This window comes from Epinephelus fuscoguttatus, linkage group LG20 (assembly GCF_011397635.1).
Source record: "Epinephelus fuscoguttatus linkage group LG20, E.fuscoguttatus.final_Chr_v1".
NCBI lineage: Eukaryota > Metazoa > Chordata > Actinopteri > Perciformes > Serranidae > Epinephelus > Epinephelus fuscoguttatus.
In genome coordinates this window covers 14,722,871-14,738,302 of record NC_064771.1, presented here as the reverse complement: position 1 = coordinate 14,738,302, position 15,432 = coordinate 14,722,871, and the positions used below count along the sequence as shown (strand labels likewise).

The 15,432-nt window shown below is 41.8% G+C and overlaps 1 protein-coding gene across 1 annotated transcript in view; it reads left to right on the top strand.

The window, feature by feature from the left end:
- The window catches only part of LOC125880294 (transformation/transcription domain-associated protein), a 97,994-nt gene that overhangs the window by 61,106 nt on the left and 21,456 nt on the right, over positions 1–15,432 (top strand). Inside the window, exons 57-63 of the mRNA XM_049562597.1 lie at positions 342–533; positions 4,052–4,247; positions 5,013–5,131; positions 5,270–5,416; positions 7,410–7,510; positions 9,621–9,822; positions 11,930–12,091. Of these exons, the coding sequence (XP_049418554.1) occupies positions 342–533; positions 4,052–4,247; positions 5,013–5,131; positions 5,270–5,416; positions 7,410–7,510; positions 9,621–9,822; positions 11,930–12,091 (1,119 nt within the window). The remainder of the gene's footprint in view (positions 1–341; positions 534–4,051; positions 4,248–5,012; positions 5,132–5,269; positions 5,417–7,409; positions 7,511–9,620; positions 9,823–11,929; positions 12,092–15,432) is intronic.

Genomic DNA, 15,432 nt, shown 5'->3' with positions numbered 1-15,432 from the left:
AAGAGCTGTCTGACAAAAAGGTAAAGTGGTGAAAGTATTGTAAATATAGCATTCACTTAAACTGACAGATTTATTTTTAGGTCGTTGAAATATGTTTTGCTCTAAGCAGTACATTGCTGAGCTTCTGTGGCAGTACTCCTGTCTGCTTCTCCAAACTGGGGATGTGTCAACCACCATCTACTGTAGGTAACAAACAAACTATGGATAAGTACCTCATACATCCCCACTGCAAATTAGGTCTATTCTTAAAAAAAAGTTGATTAAATTTTCTAGCCACAGTCTATTGCTACAACTTTGAGTTGAAACACAAACAAAATTGACTTTCTGTGTGAATTTTCCAGGTGGAGCTCAGCTGTCCTAAGGAAATGGCATGGAAGGTGAACATGCACCGCGGCTACCTGGCCATCTGCCACCCAGAGGAGCAGCAGCTCAACTTCATAGAGCGGCTGGTGGAGATGGCCTCCAGCCTGGCCATCCGCGAGTGGAGGAGGTTGCCTCACATTGTTTCCCACGTGCACACACCACTGCTGCAGGTCAGTGTACAGTTTCTTCTGTTAAAAAGGCCTCAGTTAGACTGACACAGCAGTCAGGAAGCCAGGATGAGTGGTGAAGGGAAGTCAGTTTATTGTGATAAGCACTTGAAGAGATGGGTGTCAGGAGATCATTGGTAGCCCTGAGACGTTGTTGAGTAACGCCGATAACGGCCTCTATCTCCCTCTCTCACTCCATTTTGTAAAATTGAGATAGATGATTAAAAAAAAAAATCAAAAAAAACTCTAAGCCTCTTTGATTCCACAGCGAGAGATTACAATAGACAGGGGCAAAGATGAAAAAGGAGAAGGAGAAAATTGAAAAAGGTAGAGAGCGAACAGACATGGGGAGAAAGAGAGAAGAAGAAGAGGGAAGAAAGAGTTAGTTTAGAATAGCTGTAATTACTTCCCTGCCATCAGATACCATTTGATTAAATACCTGCAGCAGAATTACATTTACATGATGAATGGGACGGTCTGAATGAAGGTTAGAAATGGGTCATCAGCTGATATTAACAGATAATTGTGAAAAATATTGTATTGCCTAATTTATTTTGTTTTGGGAGATTTGACTTCGGAGCGGGGGGGTTAAGTCTTCAGCACAGCTCTGATTCACTACATTTATCTTTTCAAAATGGGTATTTGAATTGGGTGACTATGTTCTTTGTTATAGTGTGTGTGTGCGAACGCGCGTGTGTGTTTTGGCGTGCGTGTGCTCGCATATGTGCAGTCCAATTATTTACCCTAGCCGAGGGAAAACAAGCTATTTATTCCTCTACCCAGCCAAGCGGCCTGTTGTAAATCTCCATTCCAAACTCTATATCTCACATTCACGACTCCATGAGCCTTGGAGAATGAGAAGCCCAGACTCCGCAAATACAGAAGGGTTCAAAATACCATTTGAATCAAGTTATCATCAAATCCCAGCTCTTAGCAGTGACTGACGATCAATGGATTATCACCCACACTATCGATTACGAGGGGTTGGCATTAATATTGATTGATGAGTAGTTATAATGGAATGATTGATTATATGTTCACAAAGCGGCTTTGGGCCAATCAATGAGGCTTTTTCTTTTTTTTTTCTCCACGGGATGAGATAGAAGCCCTCGCTTATCATTTTCCCATTTTCCCATCTACTTGTCCTTTTTTCTGTGCCATATCGGAGCAGATTAGCCATTGAAGTAATGTAGGAAGACATAACAATTTTCCCCATTCAATTATTTTGGTGGCATGAAAGAAATATTGCTGGACTGTACTTCCAGCGCAGAAATGTTGTGTAAGAGTTCTGTGACATTTTTACTATATGCATATACCCCAAATTACTTCTACTATTTATTCAATCAAATTTAGCTGAAAAGAGCAAGTGCTTATCAATTTGTGTCAAATGTCAACAGTGCTATATGTTAATGTTTTAGAGGGTTGGGGTTCAAACTCAGTACTTTTGAGGGTATCGACCAATTTAGGTCAGTACAGCTGAGTACCAGTCACTTTAAATGTGTTTCAAATATTTTTACTGAGCTGTATTTACAGAAAACTGTTTTGTAATAATAAGTTCAGGGAAATAAAATAGATAATGTCGAGGATAGGATCGTATTTTGTGGTTAGAATAGTATCAAAAATATTCAATTAAAAAGAGAGGACGTGCATAAACTGAAAAAAGAGGATATAAAATGAAACTAAGTGTGAGCATAGCAGCATAACTCAGATAAGGGGATAAAGAAACAGTGATTTTCGTGTTTTATCTTCCCCTTTGGTCCCCGTAATCTTCCTAAACCTCTTCTTTTCCCATGTCCCTTGCCCTTCTCTCACTCATTAACTCATACTGTAAATGAAACATCGTGAAAGTACATGTGACAACTCAAGAACTACACCTTGTTTGAGATGTGTTATGAAGGGTTGTCAAAGCATATCATAATGTTTTAGTCTGCCTTTTAAGACATATCTCTTCCACTTCGCATTCAATAAATCAGTGCCAGACTGTGGTACCTGAGAGGGCATCTGGGTGAGAACACCAGGTCCCAACAGGAGGAGGAAGTGCTGTGAAGTGCCTTGAAGCCAGCAGCGATAGTTTCAGCATCTGGTCTATTTTCTTTTTGTCTTATTTTAGAAATCGAAAAGGAAAAGCATCAGGGCTGTTTGGAAATTTTATACATCCTCCGCATATTTATCACTTGTGTCTCAACAGAGAGCGAGAGACGAGCAAACGTACATAAAAGCAGACAAACAGACAAAGACTTGGCTCTATACGTGATTAGGAAAGAGCAGAGGAGCAGAATTGCTTGTTAATTGGAGTATAGAGAGAAAAGGGAGATCAAGACTATGTCACTCCTGCAGCTTGTTCAGAATTTACTTTTACTTGAGAGTTAAGTACCAAAAAAAGATATTGGACACTAATGTTTTGCTGAAAGAGGGTATGAGGAGTCATTGTTTTTTCTCAGGGCTGTGTTAGAGATGTTCTTGTCTGGCTGTCTGTTGAGGTAGATGAGTTTCGTCATTTTGATCCATCTCTGGAGGCTTTCAGCCCTGGGATTGTTGAGTCTTAAGGCAGTGACCTAAAGAGGGTTAGCCCCAGGATTGTCTTCTGTCTTCATATCTGTCTACACCCTGACAGTGACAGTCCTCTTTTTCTAACCATTTCAGCTTCTGTGTTTTATACACATGATGCTTTTACCTTTTACCATATTTTCCATTAATGCAACAGTCTAACACTTAGTGTCTTTCTTGCTATCACCTTTCTTCTTGTCCCTTTCATCTATCTCTTGATCCTTGTTCTTCATATCTCCCCTGCTATCTTTCCACCTTTTAACTAAAAGCTGATCTTCAGACACTCCGTATCAACCTTTCAACTGTGTTACCACCCTATCTTACCTTTTTGATCCTCCTCCTTTACCTTTCTTTTCATTAAATGCATTTAAGTATTTCAGGGAAGTTCTGCTTGATTGTGCTGTGCACCAAACACAATCAAGACATCCAGAAATATTGTGATGGAGATGAGGCAGAAATGCACAAGACATTTTATGCATCTCACTGTGCCCTTAAAAACTTAGTATGCATGTCAAGACACCCTGACGCAAGCAAAGCTGAAAACTGAAAACAGAAGAACAAACAGTTAACTTGAGATTTCTTTAACTTCAAACAAGTGACCAGTCACCGATTGACAGCAGATGGACTCCAAGTGTGCACAGTGGTGCAAGCTGAGCAGGAAATTTGGCTAGTAGCTTGCATTTGTTAAGATGTGTAGACAAAATATTAACAAGATTAAGTGCAGCTGGTACACTGTCTGGAGCAAATATTTGAAGCAAGCCTGGGAACACAAAATACTAACTGTAAACAAAAAAAAAGTGGGCCACTGCAAGCATGAAAAGCATTTGTTGGCTGCTGCTTTAGATCTGCCACCTTACATGCATCGTAAAAGTTAGGGGCAAAGAGTCAAGTGAGTTGTGGTTGAGATACTTATGATACTTTATGAAAGATACAAAAGGTTGAGAGCAGATTTTTACTTCTTATTTTTCCCCCAGGCGGCACAGCAGATCATTGAGCTGCAAGAAGCAGCCCAAATTAACGCAGGGCTTCAGCCGGCCAACCTGGGCCGCAACACCAGCCTCCATGACATGAAGACTGTGGTGAAAACCTGGAGAAACCGACTGCCCATTGTTTCTGATGACTTGTCGCACTGGAGCAGCATCTTCATGTGGCGCCAGCACCACTACCAAGGTACGACACACACTCTGACAGACCCAGTACGGCTTTTAAGTGTGAGACCAGTGACAATGAAACATTTTACGTCTACATGCGTGACTTTTAACATATTGTGCATGTTTTAACGGGGTGCCATTCTCATGCAGACACTCTCTCAGATTGCTGCTTAGGTATCCACTAGTTCCACGAAGGGGTCTTCTTTAAAAGCCACGAGTTGCAGAACCCCCTCGGGGTCTCTGTACATTTCCAAATGTCAGCTCGCTAAAGCACTTTCTCTCTCGCTGCAGGACATAACACACACATACACTCTGACACACGCGCACACACACACACACACACACACACATATTTACCTTGCTCAGTGCTCTCTCCCGCAGTGACTTTGAAACCATTCAGAGAGGCAGCCACTGCAAAATGTGATGTCTCAAGCAACTTGAGCTCCAACTCTCACTGTGAGGTGCTGAAATAATGATAGGACCGGTTCTGCAGCACCATGCCAATAAAATCCACTTCATTTATACGTGACAGCCTTCAAACTTATGTTAAAGTGAAATGGAATTTTCTTGATGAAATTCATCGCCATGGCCCATTTACTGTTCAATACGTTTCGTGTCCCCAGTGCCCTCCTCTGCATTATGACAGCAGAGCTTTCAGAGTGCTAGACGATCCCCAATGTTCATACTACTGTAAACTCTCCTCCTTTTTACTTTCTTCTTCAAACATGACACCTGTATAAAGACAAAACAAATATGTTCCTTATTGTTTTGTTTCTGTCCACAGCCATAGTGACGGCATATGAGACGAACACACAGCATGATCCAAACAACAACAATGCCATGTTGGGAGTTCATGCCTCGGCTTCTGCTATCATTCAGTATGGCAAGATAGGACGCAAACAGGTACTGATTTAGGCTTATGAGTGTTTTTACTTCAAAATATGCATGGGATAATGTACAATGAGTAGGTCATTATAGCAAAATGAACCTCAACCTTTTTAGTCATGTTTGTGAAACCATATCACACTGTTTTCTCTCCAGGGTTTGGTGAATGTGGCTCTAGACATCCTGAGTCGTATCCACACCATCCCCACAGTGCCCATTGTTGACTGCTTCCAGAAGATCAGACAGCAGGTCAAATGTTATTTGCAGCTGGCCGGCGTCATGGGCAAGAATGAGTGCATGCAGGTAAGATAGAATGTGATCTTCTCTCCTGTACATAGGGATGGGTAATGATAAGCTCCTGGACAAACAGTGCTGCTATCGGTATTTATGTAATGATAATTCATTCTTATATATCTTACATTTTCAGATTTCTAACTTTAACTGATTAGATTTTGGTGATCAAAGGTCAAGGCTACTGTGACCTCACAAAACATGTTTTTTGGCCAAAACTTGAGATTCATACACTAATTATGACAGAATGTGTAGTAGGACAAAATGATATAGTGATGACATTATATGCCCAAAAGGTCAACTTCACAGTGACATCATAATGTTCTGCAGAAACACTTTTCTGGCCATTATTCAACGTCATAACCGATGAACAAAAGGGGAGACGTTTGATCAGATATTAAATTGGTGACTCTAATCTTGGTGCCCACCTTGAAACTGTGCTGATTGTGTTGATGTTCTGTGCTGTTGGGGGGGAAGATGTGTGTGAAGCATTCACGTTTTCACAGACACAGATGTAAACTAGAAGTGCTGGTGTGCGAAGGCGTACAACTACAAGGCGGTAATTCTACATTTTAAGTTATTTTTGTTTTCTATTTCTGTTAGCGTCTGAGAAGCTCAGTGACTATAGTTATTTGTAAATTTTTAATATTGTTTATGTTTAGCTTCTGGTAGTAAATCAGCATTACGGCACATCTCCATCAGGCATTTTGTTGACCAGGCATTTGTAGCAGTTGCTCCTCATATATATGACTGTTAAGTCTTTTCATGAATTTTCATGTTATGTCTTTATTTTTTGCAACATATTGTGGAGAATAGAATAGTATTTGGTATCGATAAGGACTGTCAGTTTTGGTAACTGTTTCATTAAAAGCTTAACAATACCCATCCCTTTCTATGCTGTAGCCTACTGTTTCACATTAGACAATTACTATTGGCCATTTATTTATTTGGCCTATGCACTAAATATGGATGCCCCTGTTTTTATAATGTTTTACTGGTAAGAAATGATTTTTTAGAACATTATACTTGTTGTTAAAGTAAGTGTAGTGTTGCCATAAACAATAGTTGCAAGTAACTGGTATAATCTCAGCACTTTTGATCATCAGGATTGTTTTGTAGAACTCTGCCCCATAATTAATAAGAAATTACAAATGTCACTGTGTTAACGCGTGTTTGTCATGTTCAAAATGACTCGTGGTTTTATTAGCTTGTAAGTAACTCCTGAAATATTTTATTAACAAAATCACTCTCTAGAAAGAGCACAAATCATTTAGGTTGTACAATCTAATTACGTGTGATCAAAATATGATAAATATACCGCACCCATGTAACACCTGCACCATAATGCAGCACAGCTGCAGGAGATTTGGACCGTGGAAATGCATACTTTGGAAAAAGTCAGCCTCAACTGAAGAACAACACATTTGATTCATTTAGTGTGATTTAAGTACTCGGGTTGTCTGTTTGCAGTGGCTGGAGGCGTTGTTAGCGGTACTTTGAGTGGGAAAAGTAGTAAGAGCAAGAAGTGTTTGGGGTGGCTCTAGGTGACAAGTTATAGCAGGGAGACTTATAAGAGAGTGTAACTCAGGAGCTTGCTCTTAAGCCCATGGAGTACTCTGATTAATAGAAGCAGTTCAGCACACCACAAGTCATTAAAAGTGCCAGTAGACACTCTTCTCCCTCTCTCTCTTTCTCTCTTCTATCTCATCTCCTCTGGTTCTCTCTGTCTCTCTCTCCCGCTACACATCGTTTGTCACAGCAGTACATAGGGGACACCTAATCAGAGGCTCACCATAATGGAAGTTTAGCTCCCTTAACACCTCTTTTCTTACTTCTTAATGAACACCGAGCAGTTTGTTTGTTTTTCACCTGTGATTACGGCCCTGTCTAAAACAGAGTGTCGTGGTGTCTTTTTCGCGATTCCTCTCCCTAGCGGCGACAAAAGTTTCTTTACTGCAGTTTGTTGCGAAGTTAAACCCCTGATGTTCACTTCCTTGTCTGTTAGGGTTTGGAGGTGATAGAGTCGACCAACCTGAAGTACTTCACCAAGGAGATGACAGCTGAGTTCTACGCTCTGAAGGGCATGTTCCTGGCTCAGATCAACAAGTATGTCCAAAAGTGCTCCAGCTGTCTGCTCACTGACAGCCTTTCCAGCTTTGCACAAGCACGTCACATTGTAGCCAACTTTGATTTGCTTCTTTCACCTTTTTTTTTTTTTTTTTTTAAACAATCTGAATCTACCATTCTGTCTGTCGTTGTCTTCCCTTTGTTCATTATCACATTATCCTCAAACTGTGTCAGCGGTCCCTTAACCCTGCGTGGGTGTTTCATCCTGTCAGGACATGGCAGTCATATTTAATCGGCACTTCCTGCCTCAAGCTGACACACCTTTGAGACTACGTTACTAGGTAACCCCCGTGACGTGGCTTAGATGTTAATGCACATCTGAGTCATCAGCTTGTGACCGTGTCAGCACTGTGTTTTTAGCTGCAGGGGTTGCCTGTGGAGCATACAACTCGCTCTTTCCATGCTTTGCTGGGCCATGCACACTCACAGCCACACTCTTTAACACCCTTTTCCCCTTCAGCAACCCCCCTTTACCCGTCATCTTTGACGTGACATGGCGTCCTGAGGGGTGAAAGACAAATTGCGGAAGGCTTATTAAATGTATATGCAGCTCAATAATTAACTCGAGGCAATTTGCAGGAATCTCTGGGATCAGCAGAACTTGCCTCCACCTCAGCAGGGTTTATTGCAATCATTAAGTTTCCCCTACACTGGGGGAGAATTAACAGCAGAGGGGGGGTTACGGCTAGGGAGAGTCTTTTTTATATGTGTGTGTGTGTGTGTGTGTGTGTGTGTGTGTGTGTGTGTGTGTGTGTGTGTGTGTGCGTGCGTGCGTGTGCAACCACATGTGCTAAGGATTTTGCGATCATTCAATTAAACGGGTGTCAGAGATTTGACAGTCTGTTGGGTGCCTGTGCTCCTGTTGAGCCTCGTAGTCGAAACTGTTAATGTACTTTAACACTGGCAAAGTGACTGAGGCAACCCCATTAAGTATTACTGGAGGGTCTCCGGCTCTGACTCCCATAGCAATCAAGCTCCCATTTCTTAATCACATGCCAAAATGCCTTTTATAATAACACATTTTAATTGATTGGCTTGGGAGACATGTCACTGTAAGTAAGCGGCAGAGTAGTTTTGGAAGTACTCCTAAAATGGAGGTCCGTTTACCAACTGTGGCTCAGTCAGGCTTTTTCATTGACAGGCCTGTCTCCTTGTTTTGACTGCGGGGCGGTGCGTCTCAGGGTGCCTCTTGCATCTTATTTATTAATCAAAGGCTGAAAGGTGTGTAACAATTATTCAGAGTGCGTGCCAACGTGAGGTTAGAAGCCGCTTGGCATGGTGAAAACAGCTGATGATTCAGAATATATTTCCCTGTCAGCATAAAATGGTGCAGTCAAAAAACTTGAGTCTCCTGCCAGATTTCCCCTGTCTATTTCCTTGCCTGCTATTTAACACTTTTAGAATCGAATACTCAAGGTGTGACTTCTAGATTGCTGTACCGGGATATATATTTAAAAAAAAAAAAAAAAACCCCAAGGATTCTCAAGTTTATCAGCCTGCAGATTCCTCTAAGATGTAGCAATGCTCTTCACGGTCAGTGAATTGTATACAGATAAATACAGCCATTATGCTGAGGTTTTTTACCTTGCCGCAGCTGTCATTTCTGAAAAAATAGGAAGATGTTAAGCTCATATGTCACCCAGTATTACATGGATTGATCTGAGCAGTATGATGAGGTTGGGTTCAACTCATATTACAATACAGCAAAGTGCTTGAAACCTTAGTGACATTAATTCATGCTGGGTTAAATGTTTACTCTCTAATGCCGAGGGGAAAGGCCTTGAAGATTACAGCGAATGAAAAATGGTGCTTATTGATGTGTAGTACATAATTCAGAATGTGATCATCATAATCTGTTTCTCGCACACTTCATCTTTCTCCTTTTCTCCGCACAACTAATGCATCCATCTCTTTCAGCCCTCCCCCTTCCCTTCAGTGTCCCTCCCTACTTTGTGTCTCTTTTTTCTTTCTGACTTCCCTTTCATTAAATCGTACTTCCTCTCCAGCTACCTCCCTTCTCTCACTTGTTCTTCACATGTCTATCCCTCACTCTCTAACACTCTTCATCTTCCCGTTCTTCTTGTTCCAGGTCAGAGGAGGCCAATAAGGCCTTTTCGGCAGCAGTGCAGATGCATGATGTCCTGGTGAAGGCCTGGGCCATGTGGGGCGACTACCTGGAGAACATCTTCGTCAAGGACCGCCAGCTCCACTTGGGAGTCTCCGCCATTACCTGCTACCTCCACGCGTGCCGCCACCAAAACGAGAGCAAATCCCGCAAATACCTAGCAAAGGTAATAAGCAGTGCTAATATCGTCAACATAATCTCTAGTGTTTATCTCTTGTCCATAGTTGTTGAGGGTTCATGAGTGAGATTTGTTTTCTTTTTGATGGTGTTTGCATTTAATCTAGCATTAGGGCTAAAGCGCAAAGCTGTATTACATGGACACTACTGCAGTAATTTCATTCATCTCATAGATTGTGTGACATGAGTAGACTGCTTAACAGACTGATTTAAGATAGAGCCCAGGTGCTTATACCTCTTAGCCCTAACTGGCATGTCCACATCCACTACTGCATCTAACCACTGCTGCAGTAAAACCAGTCGCCTCAATCGGGCCCTTTTTCAGACAGAGTGACCTTTAATTCCCTCGTTTCCTGACCCCATCCAGCCAATACATTATTGTTTCTGATGAGAAGAAAGACATTATTTTCTACCCCTCTCAGACTCTGCCCCAGGTACCAGCTGAGAGTAATTTGATTGATTACAGTTCAGCTGTAGATGGTGTGGATGGGTTCCCACGGCAGATCGATGGCGGAGTGAAGGCCATCTTCTGGCACGGGTGGTTAACAGTCTAATGGCCTCCCCTGATACCCCAATCTCACGATCCCACCACACGGACTGACCTTTTTCTAATAGTCTGACCAATGCTGACCATACTTACCAGTGAAATAAGACCTGTGTGGGAGATGAAGGGGTCTACTCCTTACTAACAAGCATTGCACCTTCTTGCACAGATACACACCAACTCATTCAATACTGCCTCTAAAGTCCCTCCAGAGGTTAGCAAAGAAAGACCTCTTTATGCTTTCATAGTAAGTATAGCACTGATACCTGCTGTGCTCAGGTCGGGTGGTTCTTAAAGGGACAGTTCACCCCAGAATCAGAACTACACATTTTTCCTCTTACCTGCAGTGCTATTTATGAGTCTAGATTGTTTTGGTTTGAGTTGCCAAGTGTTGGAGATCTCAGCTTTAGAGATGTCTGCCCTCTCTTGAATATAATGGAACTAGATGGCACTCAGCTTGATGTGCAATAAGCGCTACAGTATAAATTTGTAGAATTCAGCAGCAATGTCTCTTTCCAGAAATCATCACCTGGTTAGTCAAGATAATCCACACATGCTGTGGGCGGCTTTCATGTAGGAACTGTTTACTGTTTACCGAACTATACTCACCAACTGTATCACCTCACAGAGGAGATCATCTACTGCTAGCTCACCTTTGTATCTTTGATTTTGGGGTGAACTGTCCCTTTAATATCAGGGAAGGCAGCAGCATCAAATGAGATGATCACAGCACAAACTGTTAGAAAATTATGGTCAGTTTAGGTAAATTCGTGGTAACGTTTTGCTTCATTAAAACACTTTCACAAAACTGGATCTTTTGTTTTATTATTTATTAATGAACTGGAGGAAAGTAGAACTGAGAGACTGTGAAATATGTACTAAAGTGCCTGCTGGCTTTCAAAGAGCCACAGCAGAGTCAGATTAGAGAGACTCATCCGAAGAGCAAAAGCTACCTCCATGTGTCAGGCTGGATAAATAATAAATATGGTCTTGCCATGTCCAGTGTCAGCATCAGGCATTACCATCATTATCTGCTCTAATAATGGCTGCTACCAGCTTCACATTCCAATTAGATGTTTTTCTTGTGACTCCCCCCTGTTATTGTGCTGCCAAGCCTGGTTGGCAGTGCTTAGTCCTGATGGGTGAAGAGAGATGACCAGTCATTATCAGTAATTATACACAATCTGTGTACCCGGGTCGGCTCGCTGAAAAGAGCCCGGGGGGGTTGAGTGGGGTTAATGTCTTCATCATAATGTAGATGCACACACAAGCACACCAGGGGGGGAGGGATCACCTCCATGTTGGCTCAGCTTTGATCATAGTGATGTCTGCCAAGATGAACTTGTTCTGCAGCCCTTCTCCTGCTGTGAACAGAACCAGGGAAGCAGTGATGGTCTGATTAATGATAGAGACCTTACCTCTTACTATTCAGTGTCTTAGAGTAGTTACATTATTGCATTTGTTTATCCCTTTGTTTCTTTCCTCTGTCACCTCCTGCCTCCACCTTCCTCCCCGTTTTCTCACTTTTGTTGTGTTCTTGTTTCATCTGTAGGTGTTGTGGCTGCTCAGCTTCGATGACAAGAACACCCTGGCAGATGCTGTCGACAAGTACTGCATTGGAGTGCCGCCTATCCAGTGGTTGGCATGGATACCGCAGCTCCTGACCTGCCTGGTTGGTTCAGAAGGCAAACCTCTGCTCAACTTAATCAGCCAGGTGAGGCCTTGACGAAACTCTCTATCCCGCAGCCAGATCTAGATCCCCATTGAGCTTAAGCCAAAAAGCTCTTGGCCTCTGTTATTGACTCTTAATCAATGAAAACATCTGTCAGACAGGTTTGTCACATAATCTGACCACTTAGAATATATTTGAAAATCCTCTCTCCTCCCCTTGTTGCTTTTTCATTTTGTCTTCTTCAGTTTCATGTCTGGCTGTCTGCTCCACCCATCAGTCATTCACATTTTTTTTCTCTTGGCCTCTTTCATCCATTTGGGGCAGCACATCTGGCTGGTGTTTGTGCATTAGTGCTCATGCACATTTTTCTAATCAAGATAAATTAACTGCATTCACGCCAAAGTGGCCTCTCTCCTGCTTCCTATTTACCAAATTAAACATTCAGATTCTTCCACTGTCACTTTTCCACAGCAATTTATTGGCTTTCACCAGTCCCTGGTGAATTGGTTTTTAAATTATTTGTTCAAGAAATGATTATAAAGTTAATATTGTACGCATCCGCACTGCGGGAACAGAGCTAGTAATTAAACCGAGGACTAATTTGCTTTGCTTAATGGAGTATTATTTCCGCACAATTTGAAGAGGGTGATCTTCAAAGAGTACTGTGCTATAACAAACAGCCATCCTCTCAGCAGAGCAGGAATATTGTACAGAGGATATGAGAGAGAGTGTGGAGGAGGATAAAGAGAAGAGAGGGGAGAGACAGGGTTTGAGAAACAAGCGGGCAGTGTAAGAGATTGATGTAGTATCGTGGAAAGACGCTAAGTGTGTGATGATTACTTTGGGAATCCTCTTTACTTTTTAGAATGTAGATAAAGAGGAAACATCACACTGATGGTTGGTTGTTAAGCTCATTAACAAGCTGGCTTAATGCAAGTTAGCTGTTAAATAAATGAACAAAGCAGTAGAAACATACTGAGTCACTTGCATCCGTGTTTTTATCTTGGATATAACGCTAGTCCTGTGATGATATTTACGCTATTGACTTAATGTACAACATATGGGCATGACCTTGATCATTTTGCTGATCTTGGTATTTCCCATTGTGTTTAGGCTACATGCGTGTTGGTATACATAAAAATGTCACCAGCATTTTAGCCAACATGATGCCAGAATAAGAAGTTGGGTTTTCCCTGACGATTTTAAGCCTTGGGTGCAGCAGTTCTCCCTTGTTTTTCCTCTTCACTCCAGCCTAATTGCGCAAGTCTGAAGAAAAACAAAACTTCAAAGAAAACACAGTGTAGCTTACCGGTAGCCTGCAGCTCAGTCCTGATAGTCGTTAGCTCACAATACCAACCCGTGGCAATGAGCCAAAAAGTCTGTTATTTGTAGTTGTACCCTCCAATAACTTCATCCTCCTCAGTTAATCCACCACCAATCCACCCACTCAGGTCATCTATCGCCTGCAGAACACTAGCTGGATTATGAAAGTTCAGAGCTTTGCTAAGCTTGTCTATTAGTCGAAAGAGGCATCACTTGGTTTTGTTCTCGTTGGCCAAGTTTTGTAATAAATTTCAAACTGAGTAATTCTGGGCTGTTCCTAAAAAAAAGTACTACAGTGTTATACGTGCTTTTTTGCATATATTCACAAGTGTTAATTAACTTTTTATCATATTCCAATTCTAATGTCTGAATATTCTTAAGAATTAAAAGTTAATTGCTTTTTGAAAGGGTGTCCTTGCTTTGCTATTGTATTATCAGTATATGTGGCATAAAATGGTCTCAAAATGACAATAGTATTGTTTATTGCAATTACTTCTGGGACTGTATATTGTCCAACATTAGTAATCTGGATAGGCCTAGATAACGTGTTAATTTTAATTTCAGTCATCTAGAGTACATTTAAAAACGGACACGTGATTGTCGGAAGGTTCAAAATTGTGACCTCTTAGTTACAGTTCAGTCACATAAACCAGCACCTGCCTTTTGTATGTAGATAAATGGATGTCACTGGGTGACTGTAGAGATTTCCCATCTTCGGTTTGCCTCGTCACCCTGTAATGACTGAAGGGTAAAAGGTTGTCACCCATTTCTTCATCCCCTTTTTTTATGTAGAGAGAAAACCACATTTTAATGCATGGCAGGCTTTGTCTCTGCCGCTTGCCTGAATTATTTAGAGTTTCTCTGCGGCGGCGGGATGTTTAAAAAACGTATGTTGAAATATTGATGAAGGTGAGGAGAAGAGCGCCTGGGGGCAGACGGGAAGATGAATCAGAAGTTAACAGAGTATCTCAACACCCCTCCCCTCATGGGCTCCCCAGCCCCCCCTCACTGCCTCTTCCTTGTCTACCACTCGCCCTCTTCCCCTCAGCCCACCTTGGCTTCGCCAAAATATGACAATTCTTATCTTCCCATTAGCGGGCTGATCTCTGGTACCTCCTCTTCCTCTCTGCCTTCCTTCCTCTTTCATCTTTAATGCTGCTGTTAGCTGCCACTTAGAACTCCCTCTTCCAGTTGCTTATGACTGTAGTCCTTAACCTCTCATTTCAGTAGTCTATTTTTCAATTTAAATGGCTTAATCCTCTCTGTTTTTGAGCAATGTGACAATGAGAATCACAAAAATTAAGTTAAAAAATATGAGAGATTAAGAGAAGACAGTGTGTTAAGATTTGCAGAATACTTTATATGTATAGGGGTTGCAAATGTGCTTTTATTCAACTTCAGAGTGCAGTGGAGTGTACACAGTTTCCATATACTGTAAGTATTCACTTACAGATATGGGTAGTTTATGCATTTCTTAAAGAGGTAGGAGAAATTACTTATTTAGAGCTGTTCATGACTGTGGCTTTTTTTACTGGAAGCATTGTACAGATTGCCGTACTTTAGCCACAAAAGAGCAGTTAAAACCTTTTGGTGTTGGCCGAAGGTGCTCCATAGCTGCATTAGCTCACCACTGAGGAAGTTGAAAGTGTTTTCCTAGATGTGGTTCAATTTGATAATAGATTTCATTCCTCCCTTTTATATCGTCTCCAGGCTGTCCAGGTTCAGACCTCCAACAGCAGCAGCCTCTTTCACCAGTTAGTTAATCCTATCTGTCTCTGCTGCCTTGGTGCTGCCTTTACAGCACACAGCAGCTGACTGACTGTCCATGTAGAGTCGTGAGTTGTAAGGATTGACGGAGCTGAGTCTCTTGAAGAATTTGAGACATGTCGAGATCTGGAACAGCTCTTTTAGTAAGGAGAACTACAGTATGTTTAAGTTAGCTTTGGGCAAACCCATTGTCATCCATGGCAGCTTTAAAACCTGAGCTAGTCCTTGTGTAATCTTGATTTGTGCAGTTTGAGAATCCCTCTGAAGACCTGAGCAAGATCTCAGAGGAACGT